We start from the raw sequence: 10589 nt of genomic DNA, 5'->3' as shown, positions 1-10589 counted from the left end.
GCTGGCCTGTTAGAGAAGAGGCTGCTCAGTTCCGTGCCCTCAGGTACAGGCGGTAGCAAGCCTGAGCATGTATTCCCAATAGGCACTCACGCACACAAAACAGACGTGTGTATAGTATGTGCATTTATATAGATGCACACACACTGTACATGACTGACCTGAGGCAGAAAACGCAGCAGTCACGCAAGCACAGCACAGCCCAGCCTGATCCAGTTCCCTTCACTGGCCGATCAGGACGAACCTGCTAGTGGGAAACACGTACATACATACTATGGATCCCTCTAGTGTCCAAGACCAGCCATCAAGTAGGTGGCTCCATGATCCGAAGCCTGAGCTGGTCTCCTCAGTTGCTGGCACCAGGACATAGGAGTCCTCAACGCCTGTATTCCCACCCCAGCAGTGGGCATTCAGACTCCTCACGTGGACGCAACGCACGTGGGAGCCCCCCAGTAAGGCCGGTTAGAGCCTTACACATTGGCTTTACCCCGCAGCTGGCCCCAGGACTCGCTGGTCTCCCAGTCACCTGATGTAGGACAAACTCTGGCGCAGGCTTACCAGTAGCTGACTTCCAGACCCAGGAGTAGCTGGCTTGGACCCGCCGGGAGCTCTAGGAGCCGACTCAGACTGGTCTTTCCAGCATCTGGCCAGACCCGCAGCCACGCCAACTCACGGCTCTCAAGTCTCTCACTCTACTCACTCGCCAACTACTCCAACTCGATTTTCGCTCGTGATTACACACGGGCATACGCCCCCACACAATACACATGCACTCAGGTATTTCCAGTTGCTGGCACTTACATCTCCCCATGCTCTGAGCAGAGTCCTTTCACACAGAAAAATCATCATAATAAAAGAAGTTTAGTAAAAAGACAGGACGGACTGCACTGATGACATGCAGGACACGGCCAGGCACGTGGAGCGCGTATGTGCAGCCAGCCCTTTATGTGCTCTTTTCCCTGGCTTTCCCATGCTCCTTCCTCTCCTTGATCATTCTCCTTTCCTGCCCTTGATCTTGCCCCTATGCACCCTCTAGCAAGTGTTGTACAGTCCCAAAATGCTCTTCCCCTGCACCTCATGCTCCTCAAAAAAGACTAACCCCTTAATCTGCACGGGGATCCAGAGAGCCCTTCCCATTGGCGCCGTTGGGCAGGTTTCAACACCGGTCGTACAGCCTTCTGACAGCTCTGGGAGGAGCTGGGTTAGCGTGCTTTTCTCTCCCGTCATTGTATCTCTCCTCTGTGCTCCTTGGTGTTCGTGGACATGAGCTGTGAATCACATAATCTAGAACCAACCACTCAAAACAACGCCTACGAACCAGCAAGAACTCCGGTAAGAAAAAGAAAGCAAATGTACAATTTGTTTATTCTTTGCTCACCCTATAGGAAACCTCAAAGCATTTACTGGATCAATCTGCAAGGAGTCATCAAAGATTTCCCCAGAACTGGCAATAGAACAAGAGCAGGTTTCACGTCTTTGAAGTGTAGAAGCATTGGTGCTTACCACAAAGAGGAGTTTCACCTGCAGCGACCAAGGCGGTACCATGCTTAAAACCATACACAAACACATTCTGAAGAGCAATAGTGAGGGTAAAGCAAGCAAATGGACCACTTTGTTCCAGTCTGATGCAAGTGGATTGTAGTAACTCACCTCCTAGTGACACACCAAGCACATTACAGTCTTGCTGGACCGAGATGCAGTCTTCCACTGCTTTAAATGCAAGCTACTCTTCAGACACAGAAAATCAAGAAAGTCCAGCAGTTTGAAAAGGAGACCAAGAAGTGGAGAGAAAGGACGTTTTCAGACTCCTCATACCTGGAGACTAGGTGGAAATAGCAACTATACGTTCTCTACTGCCTAAAGCAGCAATTCTCATGGGTAGTTGAACAAATATAGCAGACACGTTAATGGAAAAAAACCCCACATTTTATTGAATGCAAACAGTGGTCGAACAGCGTAGTTATTCAAAAGGTTGATTCAGTTTGAGATTTTCTAGTCCAGGAAATGGGGCTCAGTGCAGCAACACTTAGAGCCAGACAGTACATCACAATCACAGTGCAGCTTTCACTGACACCAGTGCTGTCACCTCACCACGTGCTGCCCATCCTTACGACGGTCTTTATTTGTAAACAAGCATTCTTTGGACTGCTTTGCTACTCTGGTGCCCAGCCTGGCTGTCCAGAAACCACACTGGGAAAGGATTCATGTTGGGGAGGGAAAAAGATTGTTTAAAAAAAGTTTCCAAACTCAGGAACAGAGCAGAATTCCAAACACTGCCAGTTTAATCTGGCTATGGAAAAAAAAAAAAAAGCCAATAAAATCCATTAGACACAGAAAAGCTATAGTAGGTTAGCTTCTTACAGCAACAATAACAGAGATTCCCAATATGTTCCACCTCCTTGCTCTAACCCAGAAGTGAAGGGGCAGGGTAAGAGGAGGTGTCACAAGGAAAAAAAAAAAAAAAAAAAAAAAAAATCGAAGACAGAAGTGGTGTTGAGATGGAGGCTTCCACCTTGTGAGTCGAATCATGGTTCTTGGCTCTGTGGAACACTCAGCCTTTCCCAGAACCTGCCACCAGGTCATTCTTGCTCCTTCCACCAGGAGGTGGTGGAGGTCTGGTCTTTCTCCTCCAGAGTCTTGAGGGAACACAGATGGTGCACTCACCTGGATCGCAGCCCCCCCCAGCCTGGAATACACTGTGGCCAGGAAGAGGTGACAGGAGGTCCTTTCTTGGTGGGTGTGCAGAGTGAAGACATGAGTAAAGAACTGTGCTGGCATAGTTTCCATTGGTAGCAATCTGCCTTATCAGGAAGAGGGATAGGACAATGGTGGGGAGGGGGAGAGTATTGAGTGCAGGGGTCTCAAAGGTAAGCCCACTCCAAGCTCCTCAGCGTGCCATTTTGGCACGAACAGTGTGACATTTGATACACAGCACGTGCCCATCCAGTGGAAAGCACCCATTCTCATCTGCTTCAATGGACAAAGGCTTCCCACAGTCCTAAACAGGGGAAGAAAAGAGGGAAGGAGCTCAGTGACAGCCAACAGCAGGGAAGATGCATTCAAGGCTGTAAGAAATGCCCCACTGGATCAGGATGATGGCTCACAGCCCACGACTCTGTCTCTGATGGTGCTAATGGGACATACTATTTTGCAGGAAGAAAAAGACCCTTCTGTGATCCCCACATAATTCCCCTGGTATACACAGCTGCTGTATTCAGAGCTGCTAGAGACCACAACACTTGTTCATGTTCATGAGCTCATGGACCTGTGGTCTGTGAACACCTAGCATTTTTCTAAACCTGCTTCAAAAATGCTCCAGGTTACTTCAAAAAAAAAAAAACTTTAGTGTTTCGTCAGGATAGACAACAAAAGTACCCAGTTCCTTACCTCACACTTATAACATTTCATGTGGAAATTTTTCTCCAATGCCACCACACGCACTGTTTCATCCTTTCCAGGCTCTGGCATGATCGGCTCACTACAGACTGAACAGCGTGGAGCATACTTCCTGCAACACACAAAAATATGGAGGAGACCATGACCACTGCGGTGGCATTCAGTGCAAGTTTCTCACTGCCATACAAGAGTATTAGCAGCAGAGGAATAACTAATCACAACAAAGTTTAGGTAGGAAAAGACCTTCAGGTAGGAAAAGACCCTCGTTGTTACAAGGTACATTGCTGATTAATTTTTAACTTCACATCCAACGGATCACACGGGCAACACAACCTCATACTGCAGCAAAATGAAACAGGTGTGAGGGAATCGGCCTTCTTTCAGACACCACATGCATGTGCTCTCTCCATACCTGTGGTAGTCATCCACGCAGTGAGGCTGGTTGGCCTGGTCCACAATAAAAGAGGCCCCCTCAAGAAGGGTATGGCATATCACGCAGGTGAAGCACTGGGGATGGTAGGAGTTACCAGTGGCCTTCAGCATCCGGTCTGTGATGGTCTGTTTGCAGACACTGCACTTCTCCAAGGTCCCCTGAGCCCAGAGGAAAGAAGTAAGACACATCAGTCCAATCGCCCACCCCTGAGGGGCTACACCACAGACAGGCAAGATGGAAGGAGGAAAGGAAAGCAGGAGAGAGCAACCACAGCAAGCTCGGCTCTTCCCAGTAGCTTTTATCTCAGTGACTCACAGCATAGCAGTCCTCGCAGAAGGGCTTCTCATCCACATTGTAGAACTGCTGCCCCTGCAGCTGCTTCTCACATTTGAAGCAAGTGAAGCATTCCACGTGGAAGAGGCACTCCAGGGCCCTCACAGCTGGCTGGGTTCGTGACAGAGGCTTCTGGCAGAAGCCGCAGAACTCTGTTAATGGAAGAAAGGGATTAGGAGAAATGAAAACCCACCGGTCTTAGTCCTACTGCTGTCCACTGAGGGACACGCACCAGAGGTAGCAGCCTCTGCTGGGGGTGGCTGCTCCATATCCTTCATTAGTTTCTGGGTCAACATCTCCAGCTCTTCTACCTCCTTCATGGTCAGACAGGAATTTCCCCTAGGTGGATCTGAACGGGAGCCCGTGGGTCTATGCTGCAGGAAGAGGAAACATTCAGTCACAAAGGTCAAAAGCAGACAGACTCCTTTCCACCCTGTCCCTAATAAACCTCCTTCTTTCCCCTTCACTTCTCCTCGCTCTCTCTCGGAAACAATCTGCCATCCACTGTGCTTGCTTCCTTCCACGTTTACGTGAAGTCCTATCCCTCTCCACCACTGTCCCAAGTTACACCTCTCTTTCAGATGGGTAACAGCCTCCCCTAGCCTTGGACAGACCCTCCCTCCTCATCCCCCAACTTCACTCCCAGTGATGCTGTGCCTGTCCAAAGGCACTGGTCCCCTGGCTCTATCCCTTACCACGTCTTTTGCAGGAGCAGGTTGTTCTGTGGGATGCGGCTCCTCCTGTACTCGGGGTCCTTCCCTCTGCTGGGCATAGGTGAAATTCAGAGGCTGTGGCTGCGAGGAGGGACCTGAAGGTGAAGGGGCTGTGAACTGAGTCTGAAGGGAGGTAGGATATCTCGTAGCGTTTGAGGGAGCCATGGGAATGTTGACTCCTGATTTAGACCCAGACTTAGGAGAGCTAGCAACAGCAAGTGGGGTGAATTTAGGCGTAGGCTGAGCAGGAGGGACAAAGTGGGAGGGAGGGACTGGTCCTAGGGGCTCCTTTTGTTGCTGTGGGGCTGCCCATGGGGTTGGGGAGGCAGAAAAATCCACTCCGGGGGGCTTGAAAGATAAGCTTCCACTTGGCTTTGGAGTAAATTTGGAATGAAAGGAAGGAGGAGTATCTCTGGGTGCAGATGGTATTTCCACATGGGCTTTTGGGGCTGATCGTTTCTCCAGAGAACCTGTGGATCCTGGAGATATCTGTAAAGGGAAGCCACAGAGAGAGAAAGGCAGTTATCAGCAAGGTGGAAGAGCAAATATGCTGTCTATAGCAGTAACAGCAGCAGCTATCCCAGACCCACAATGCTAACAGTTCCCACTGTTACTTATTTAGCAGTCCTGACAAGCTGCAAGATCTATGCTTTCTGGTCCTTCCTATACAATTTCGTGCTATGGTTTACACAGACATTTTAATCTTCAGTAGCACCCTTCTCACCACCTCTGTTCAGCAAACCAGTCATCTCTTCTTCCACCTGTGACATTCTGGAGAGCTCACCTGAGACCTGAAGGGGTTGTTCTTCTCTATGTCATCCAACATTACTGGCAGTGAGTCAGTCCCAAGATCAACACTGCTCATCTGGCCATGTACTTACACCACCATCCATGAGGAAAGAGGGAGCAGAGTACATTACAGAAACAGCCAGAGAACCGGTTGTGTCCCCTTACAATAGCAGATTTTTACACTTTGGACTGTGGTATAGATCTGATGGTTGCTTTGAGTGGATAGCAAGTTGGTGAGGATGAACAGGGCACGCTCTCCAAGGTCTACAAATAGCGGGAAAACGTACAGCTCAAAGAAACTCAGGCAGATTTAGGTGGGAAAAGACATCTGGAGGTCTCTAGTCCAACAACCAGCTGACAGCAGGGCTATCTCCCAAGCTGGACCAGGTTGCTCAGGGCCTCGTCCAAGTGATTTCTCAATATCCCTGAGGATGCAGATTCCCCAGCCTCTCTGGGCACCTGTGCCAGTGTTGAGCCACCCTTGGAGGGGAACAGGTTTTTCTTCTGTCCAACAGGAGTTTTCCTTGCCGTAACTTGTGTCCATTGCCTTTTGTTGCACCCCAGTAATAAGATCTGTCTCCAGCCCTCCTTTAGGTATTGCAGACTGCAGTTAGACCCCTGCCTTGGTCTCCTCTTCTGCAGGATGAACAAACCCAGCTCTCACATCATGTTCTCCAATCCTCAATGACTGCTATGACACTTTGCTGGATTGCACCTAGTTCAGTGTTCCTCTGGGGTTATTCTACTGAGAAGCCCAAGTGGAAACAGTTCTCCAAGATGCAGTCTCACTAGCACTGAAAAGGGTGTCCTTGTCCTGCTGAGTACACTCTCACAAATGCAGCCCAGCATGTGGTTGGCATTTACTGCCACAAGGGTGCATTGATGGCTCAATTTCAACTCACTGTTCACCAGGAACTCCAGGTCCTTCATCTGCAGAGCTGTAGCCCTGCCAGTTGACCCTAACCTATCCCGGACCATGGGGTGGTAGCATTTTCTGCTTTCACAGGTCTCAGGGCTTCCTGCAGCTGCCTTCAGAGAGTAGTGAGAGGCTGTCCCAACTCAGAGCATCACAAGAAACTATACTTCCCTTGACCTCACTCACCTGTGGGGCAGGTACCTTGCTCACAGGCCCTTCATCAAACATCGGCGGAAGTGGAGGAGAAGGAAAAACTTCTTCTGGGGCTGGTGGAAAAGGCTCTTCAAAGGGTGGTGGGGGTGGAGGAAAAGCACAGTTTGAGGAGAAACTTGCCTCCTCTCCAGGTGGGGGAGGCGGTGGCAGTGGCAGCTCTATGGGGAAGAATGAGAATAAAAGCAACTTTGGATCATTTCTTACTCTTAGCCAGTACAAACCCCAGGACAGGCTTTGAAACAAGTAGCCTCCGAGTACCGAGGGAACGCCAGCACCCATCAGGGACAACTGAACTCCACAGACTGGCTTTCACCTTGTGCAAAGCTATTTTCCATCATATAAACTTTCCTCGGTAGCTACTGCAATTAGTCACTGGGAATAGTTATTGTATAACTGTGAAACATGTCTTACTATGCCATATCCCACTCCTCTCATTCTTTGGTCCCTAACATATGCTTCTCTTGCCAGTAACTGGCTCAGATTGCTGAATACAGAGCAGCATTAGAAGGAATGCCAGCAGACAACCCAGGACAGGAAAACAAGCTGGCGCCTTGTACCTGGCTAGTAAGCACTACAAGAAACAAGAGGGCGGAGGGAGGGGGAAGCAAATCAGACCAACTATCCCTTACACGTCTGAGGAATCTTTAAAACAGTTTTATTTTTCTGGGAGATGAAAACAGCTTTCCTTTTGGAGGCTAAAATGGCCCCATACCCAATACAGCTGAGGACATGAGAAATTTTCCAGAACCCTTTTAAGCAGGCTGAAAAGCTTCCACCTTCACCATGTATGTATGGGAAAAAGTTGTCCTCCTTTCATCCACGCAGCAAAAAACTCTGAAGACAAGGAGGCAAAACTTCCACATCCCTTCTTCTGGACACCCATCTCTGTTCCTAGCTAGCCCCAACCAGCAGCAGGGTGAAAGACCACGTTTTTCACTCCTGATACTCCATGTGCAGCTTTTAACAGCAGTAATCGAATTGTCTCATCTTTATACGCAGTTGTTGTCAACAGACTTTATAAGGACTTCTTATCTGTAACCTAAGGAAAACGGTACTGCCTTTGCGGAAAATGAAAGCCAAGATCTTATTAGCCAGTGGAATGCATAAACTGCACTGGTATGCAGCACCTCTTCCAAGCCTTCTTGTGCCATAGAAATTCTGCTTGAGAGGGGAAGTAATACTAGGCTGGTATTTTTTCCTTGAAATTACAGTTTGAGATCAGGTTTGTACACACTTGCCTCTCAGTTTATTGAAATGATAAAGAATATTGCAGAAACAAAGCCCTGATCTGCTGTTACTTTGTTTCAGATGCACTAAAAGCCTGCTTTATGAATTACTCATACAAACAAAAAGAGTTCCCCACAAAGTTACTATACCAGATTTATAGAATGATCGATACTAAATATAACATTCCTACTGCAATACTAACTTAGCCATCCTGCCGTTTAAGACAAAGACCAATTGCTATGGCTTTATGTTATACTAATTGGGGAAGTATATAAGGAAGGGAGAGAAGGATTGAAGAGATGCATCACAGAAGAATCAAATCAGATGCACTTCTCTCCTGACTGAGTTTTGGTGGTTCATCTGCACTTCAGATGTCTCTTGCTGGCAGCCTTCACCCAATGGTGACACAGCAGCTTAAGACAAATGGTTCTTTTGCCAACCTTTCTGTCAAGTTAGTTCCTCCATGATAAGCTTTATAAAGGAGGGATAAGTGGAGCAAACATCACCCAATCCTCCACTTGCACTGTATATTGAAAAATAATTTTTAACATCCACTTGTCTACTTTTGTACTTCAGGTAATTGTGTCAGTTTGAGACCTTCTGACAGACACAGCCCTAATCTGCACAACTACAGCAGAAAATCATAAAGCCTAAAGTGGGACCTTGGATTACAGACACAAGATTCCAAAAAACAACGTATGAGAAAGGTCACCAGATTTAGCTGGTACAATTCTAGGACACAGAAGCACCAACATTCTGAGGCCCTTGTGACTTGAGAAATTGAAGAAATGGCTTAATATTTTGTCTCCTCTGAGCACAGAACCAGCTGTCCCACCATCAGGTCAGCTGCCCACGAACTTAGCATGCTAACCTAGAAAACAGCGTTGCACAGTCTACGCTAGCCAGTGAAAAGAAATAAATTTAAAATAGCAGTTAGCATTAACCGAACACACATGTCCTGACTGAGATGCACCCTGAGAGAGTCGGGGTAATACGCAGCATCAAGCACTAGCAAAACATCCCTAGGGAAGTTTGCGGTAGCCCCATGCTGATCAATTCCAACTAGGGAACCACACAACCAGGAACCTGCTTCTTAGAGGACACAAAACCAACTAGCCAGAAAGAACAAAATAAAAGTCACCCCCCCACCACAGGAAATTAAAAAAACAAAACAAAACAAAACGAAAAAACCCACACCACACTAAAGCAAGAAGTCACTTCACAGGAAAACACACCCAACCCAAACCATGGGGAAAAAGTTAAGTCTCACTTCCTGTTTATGACAGCTTCCACCATTTTTTCATGCAATTGTATCTTCCTCTGTCTGCGTCTCCAGCAGCAAAGACAGCTATTGCAGAGGCCACAAGAAGGATCTCTACAGTCCAGACAACCAACCTGAGCCAAGATGAATCAAGGAGGAGGAGAATAGCACGACGCATCACCATCAGGGTAAACTTCCCTGCAACATACCTGCTCTCAGACGTGCTGGTCAGACACTGACTGAAGTTACGCAATTACACACTCAGGGAATACTATGAAAAATCCATTGCATTCCTCCAGCATCAGTGCAACACAGGATTGCCTTCCTGCCTCCTTTCCTAATGGAGATACTATGTATTTTGAGATTCCTTTACAATAATGTTATCTCATTCTGGAACCTACCAGCCTCTACAGGAAGAGTACCTGTCACTTACAGCAGTTATGCCTGTTCTCATGTTTAGCCCAGTTACAGACCTCACACCCTGAAAATTTAGAAACGCTCACACATCCGCCACACCAACCTTCACCTACCTTCTGCCAGCAGGGGCATGGATGCGGACGGAATCTCCCCCACCTTCCCTATCTGAGCACGCTGGGTACCAGCTCCAGGAGGCGGGGGCAGTGACGACTCCGATGCACCCCCAGCCTTGAAGGGATTCACTTTTGGTTTAGGGGCAACCACAGGTGCAAACTTCTTCTGTGGGTTGTAGAAGGAAGGGGTAGAAATGTTGATACTGACTGTGGATGTCATGCGGGTCCCCGGGGCACCTGGGGAGGCCATCTTCTCAGCACCTGGCAGGAGAGAAGAAGGAGGAAACCTCTATGAGGTCAGCCTTGGGCCAGAGTAGAACATGTGAAACAGAGGGATACACCAGTTTAAGTCTGGCCGGAGGCTGAGGTGCCTGAGGTAGGTGCACAGAGCACTTCCAGGATCAGCACAGGAAAAAGGAGGAACGGAAACTGCAGACAGCTCAAATGGGCCAGAACACTTGTTTCAACTTGGTATGGCATTAACCGCAAAGGCGTTCTTGCTACGGAGAAAACCAAACTTTCTGCTGCACAAGAACCCTGGATGCATGCATGCATGCTGGAGGGGACAGCAGCGGGCCACCAGAATGACTGCTATCCCCTGCACACATCAAGCACCAGACACCATAAGGAGCGCGCCCCCCCACTCCTCCAGAACTGGAATTAGCATTTTCTCTCCCCCACTCACCCGGTAACACCAGCCAGTTCCTCTTGATCTCAGCTTGTGACAGCCCCCGTAATGTCCCACTTCACCCCCCAACCCCGGTACACCCCCTGCATCTTC

General features: G+C 48.4%; 1 protein-coding gene across 5 annotated transcripts in view; it reads right to left on the bottom strand.

The window, feature by feature from the left end:
• Positions 1-1901: 1901 nt before the first annotated feature.
• Positions 1902-10589, bottom strand: part of ZYX (zyxin) — a 32439-nt gene continuing 23751 nt past the window's right edge. For all 5 annotated transcript variants that reach the window (XM_042788726.1, XM_042788724.1, XM_042788727.1 and 2 more), the window contains 8 exons: positions 9809-10069; positions 6764-6948; positions 4855-5361; positions 4392-4533; positions 4142-4311; positions 3806-3984; positions 3385-3505; positions 1902-2995 (listed from right to left, as the gene is read on the bottom strand). In XM_042788726.1, coding sequence (XP_042644660.1) covers positions 2885-2995; positions 3385-3505; positions 3806-3984; positions 4142-4311; positions 4392-4533; positions 4855-5361; positions 6764-6948; positions 9809-10058 — 1665 coding nt within the window. In that variant the 5' untranslated portion in view covers positions 10059-10069 and the 3' untranslated portion in view covers positions 1902-2884. The remainder of the gene's footprint in view (positions 2996-3384; positions 3506-3805; positions 3985-4141; positions 4312-4391; positions 4534-4854; positions 5362-6763; positions 6949-9808; positions 10070-10589) is intronic.

Source organism: Tyto alba, unplaced genomic scaffold, assembly GCF_018691265.1.
Source record: "Tyto alba isolate M040663 unplaced genomic scaffold, T.alba_DEE_v4.0 Super-Scaffold_14, whole genome shotgun sequence".
Lineage (NCBI taxonomy): Eukaryota > Metazoa > Chordata > Aves > Strigiformes > Tytonidae > Tyto > Tyto alba.
Note: the sequence above shows the minus strand (reverse complement) of the source record. Positions and strands in the feature narration are given on the sequence as shown.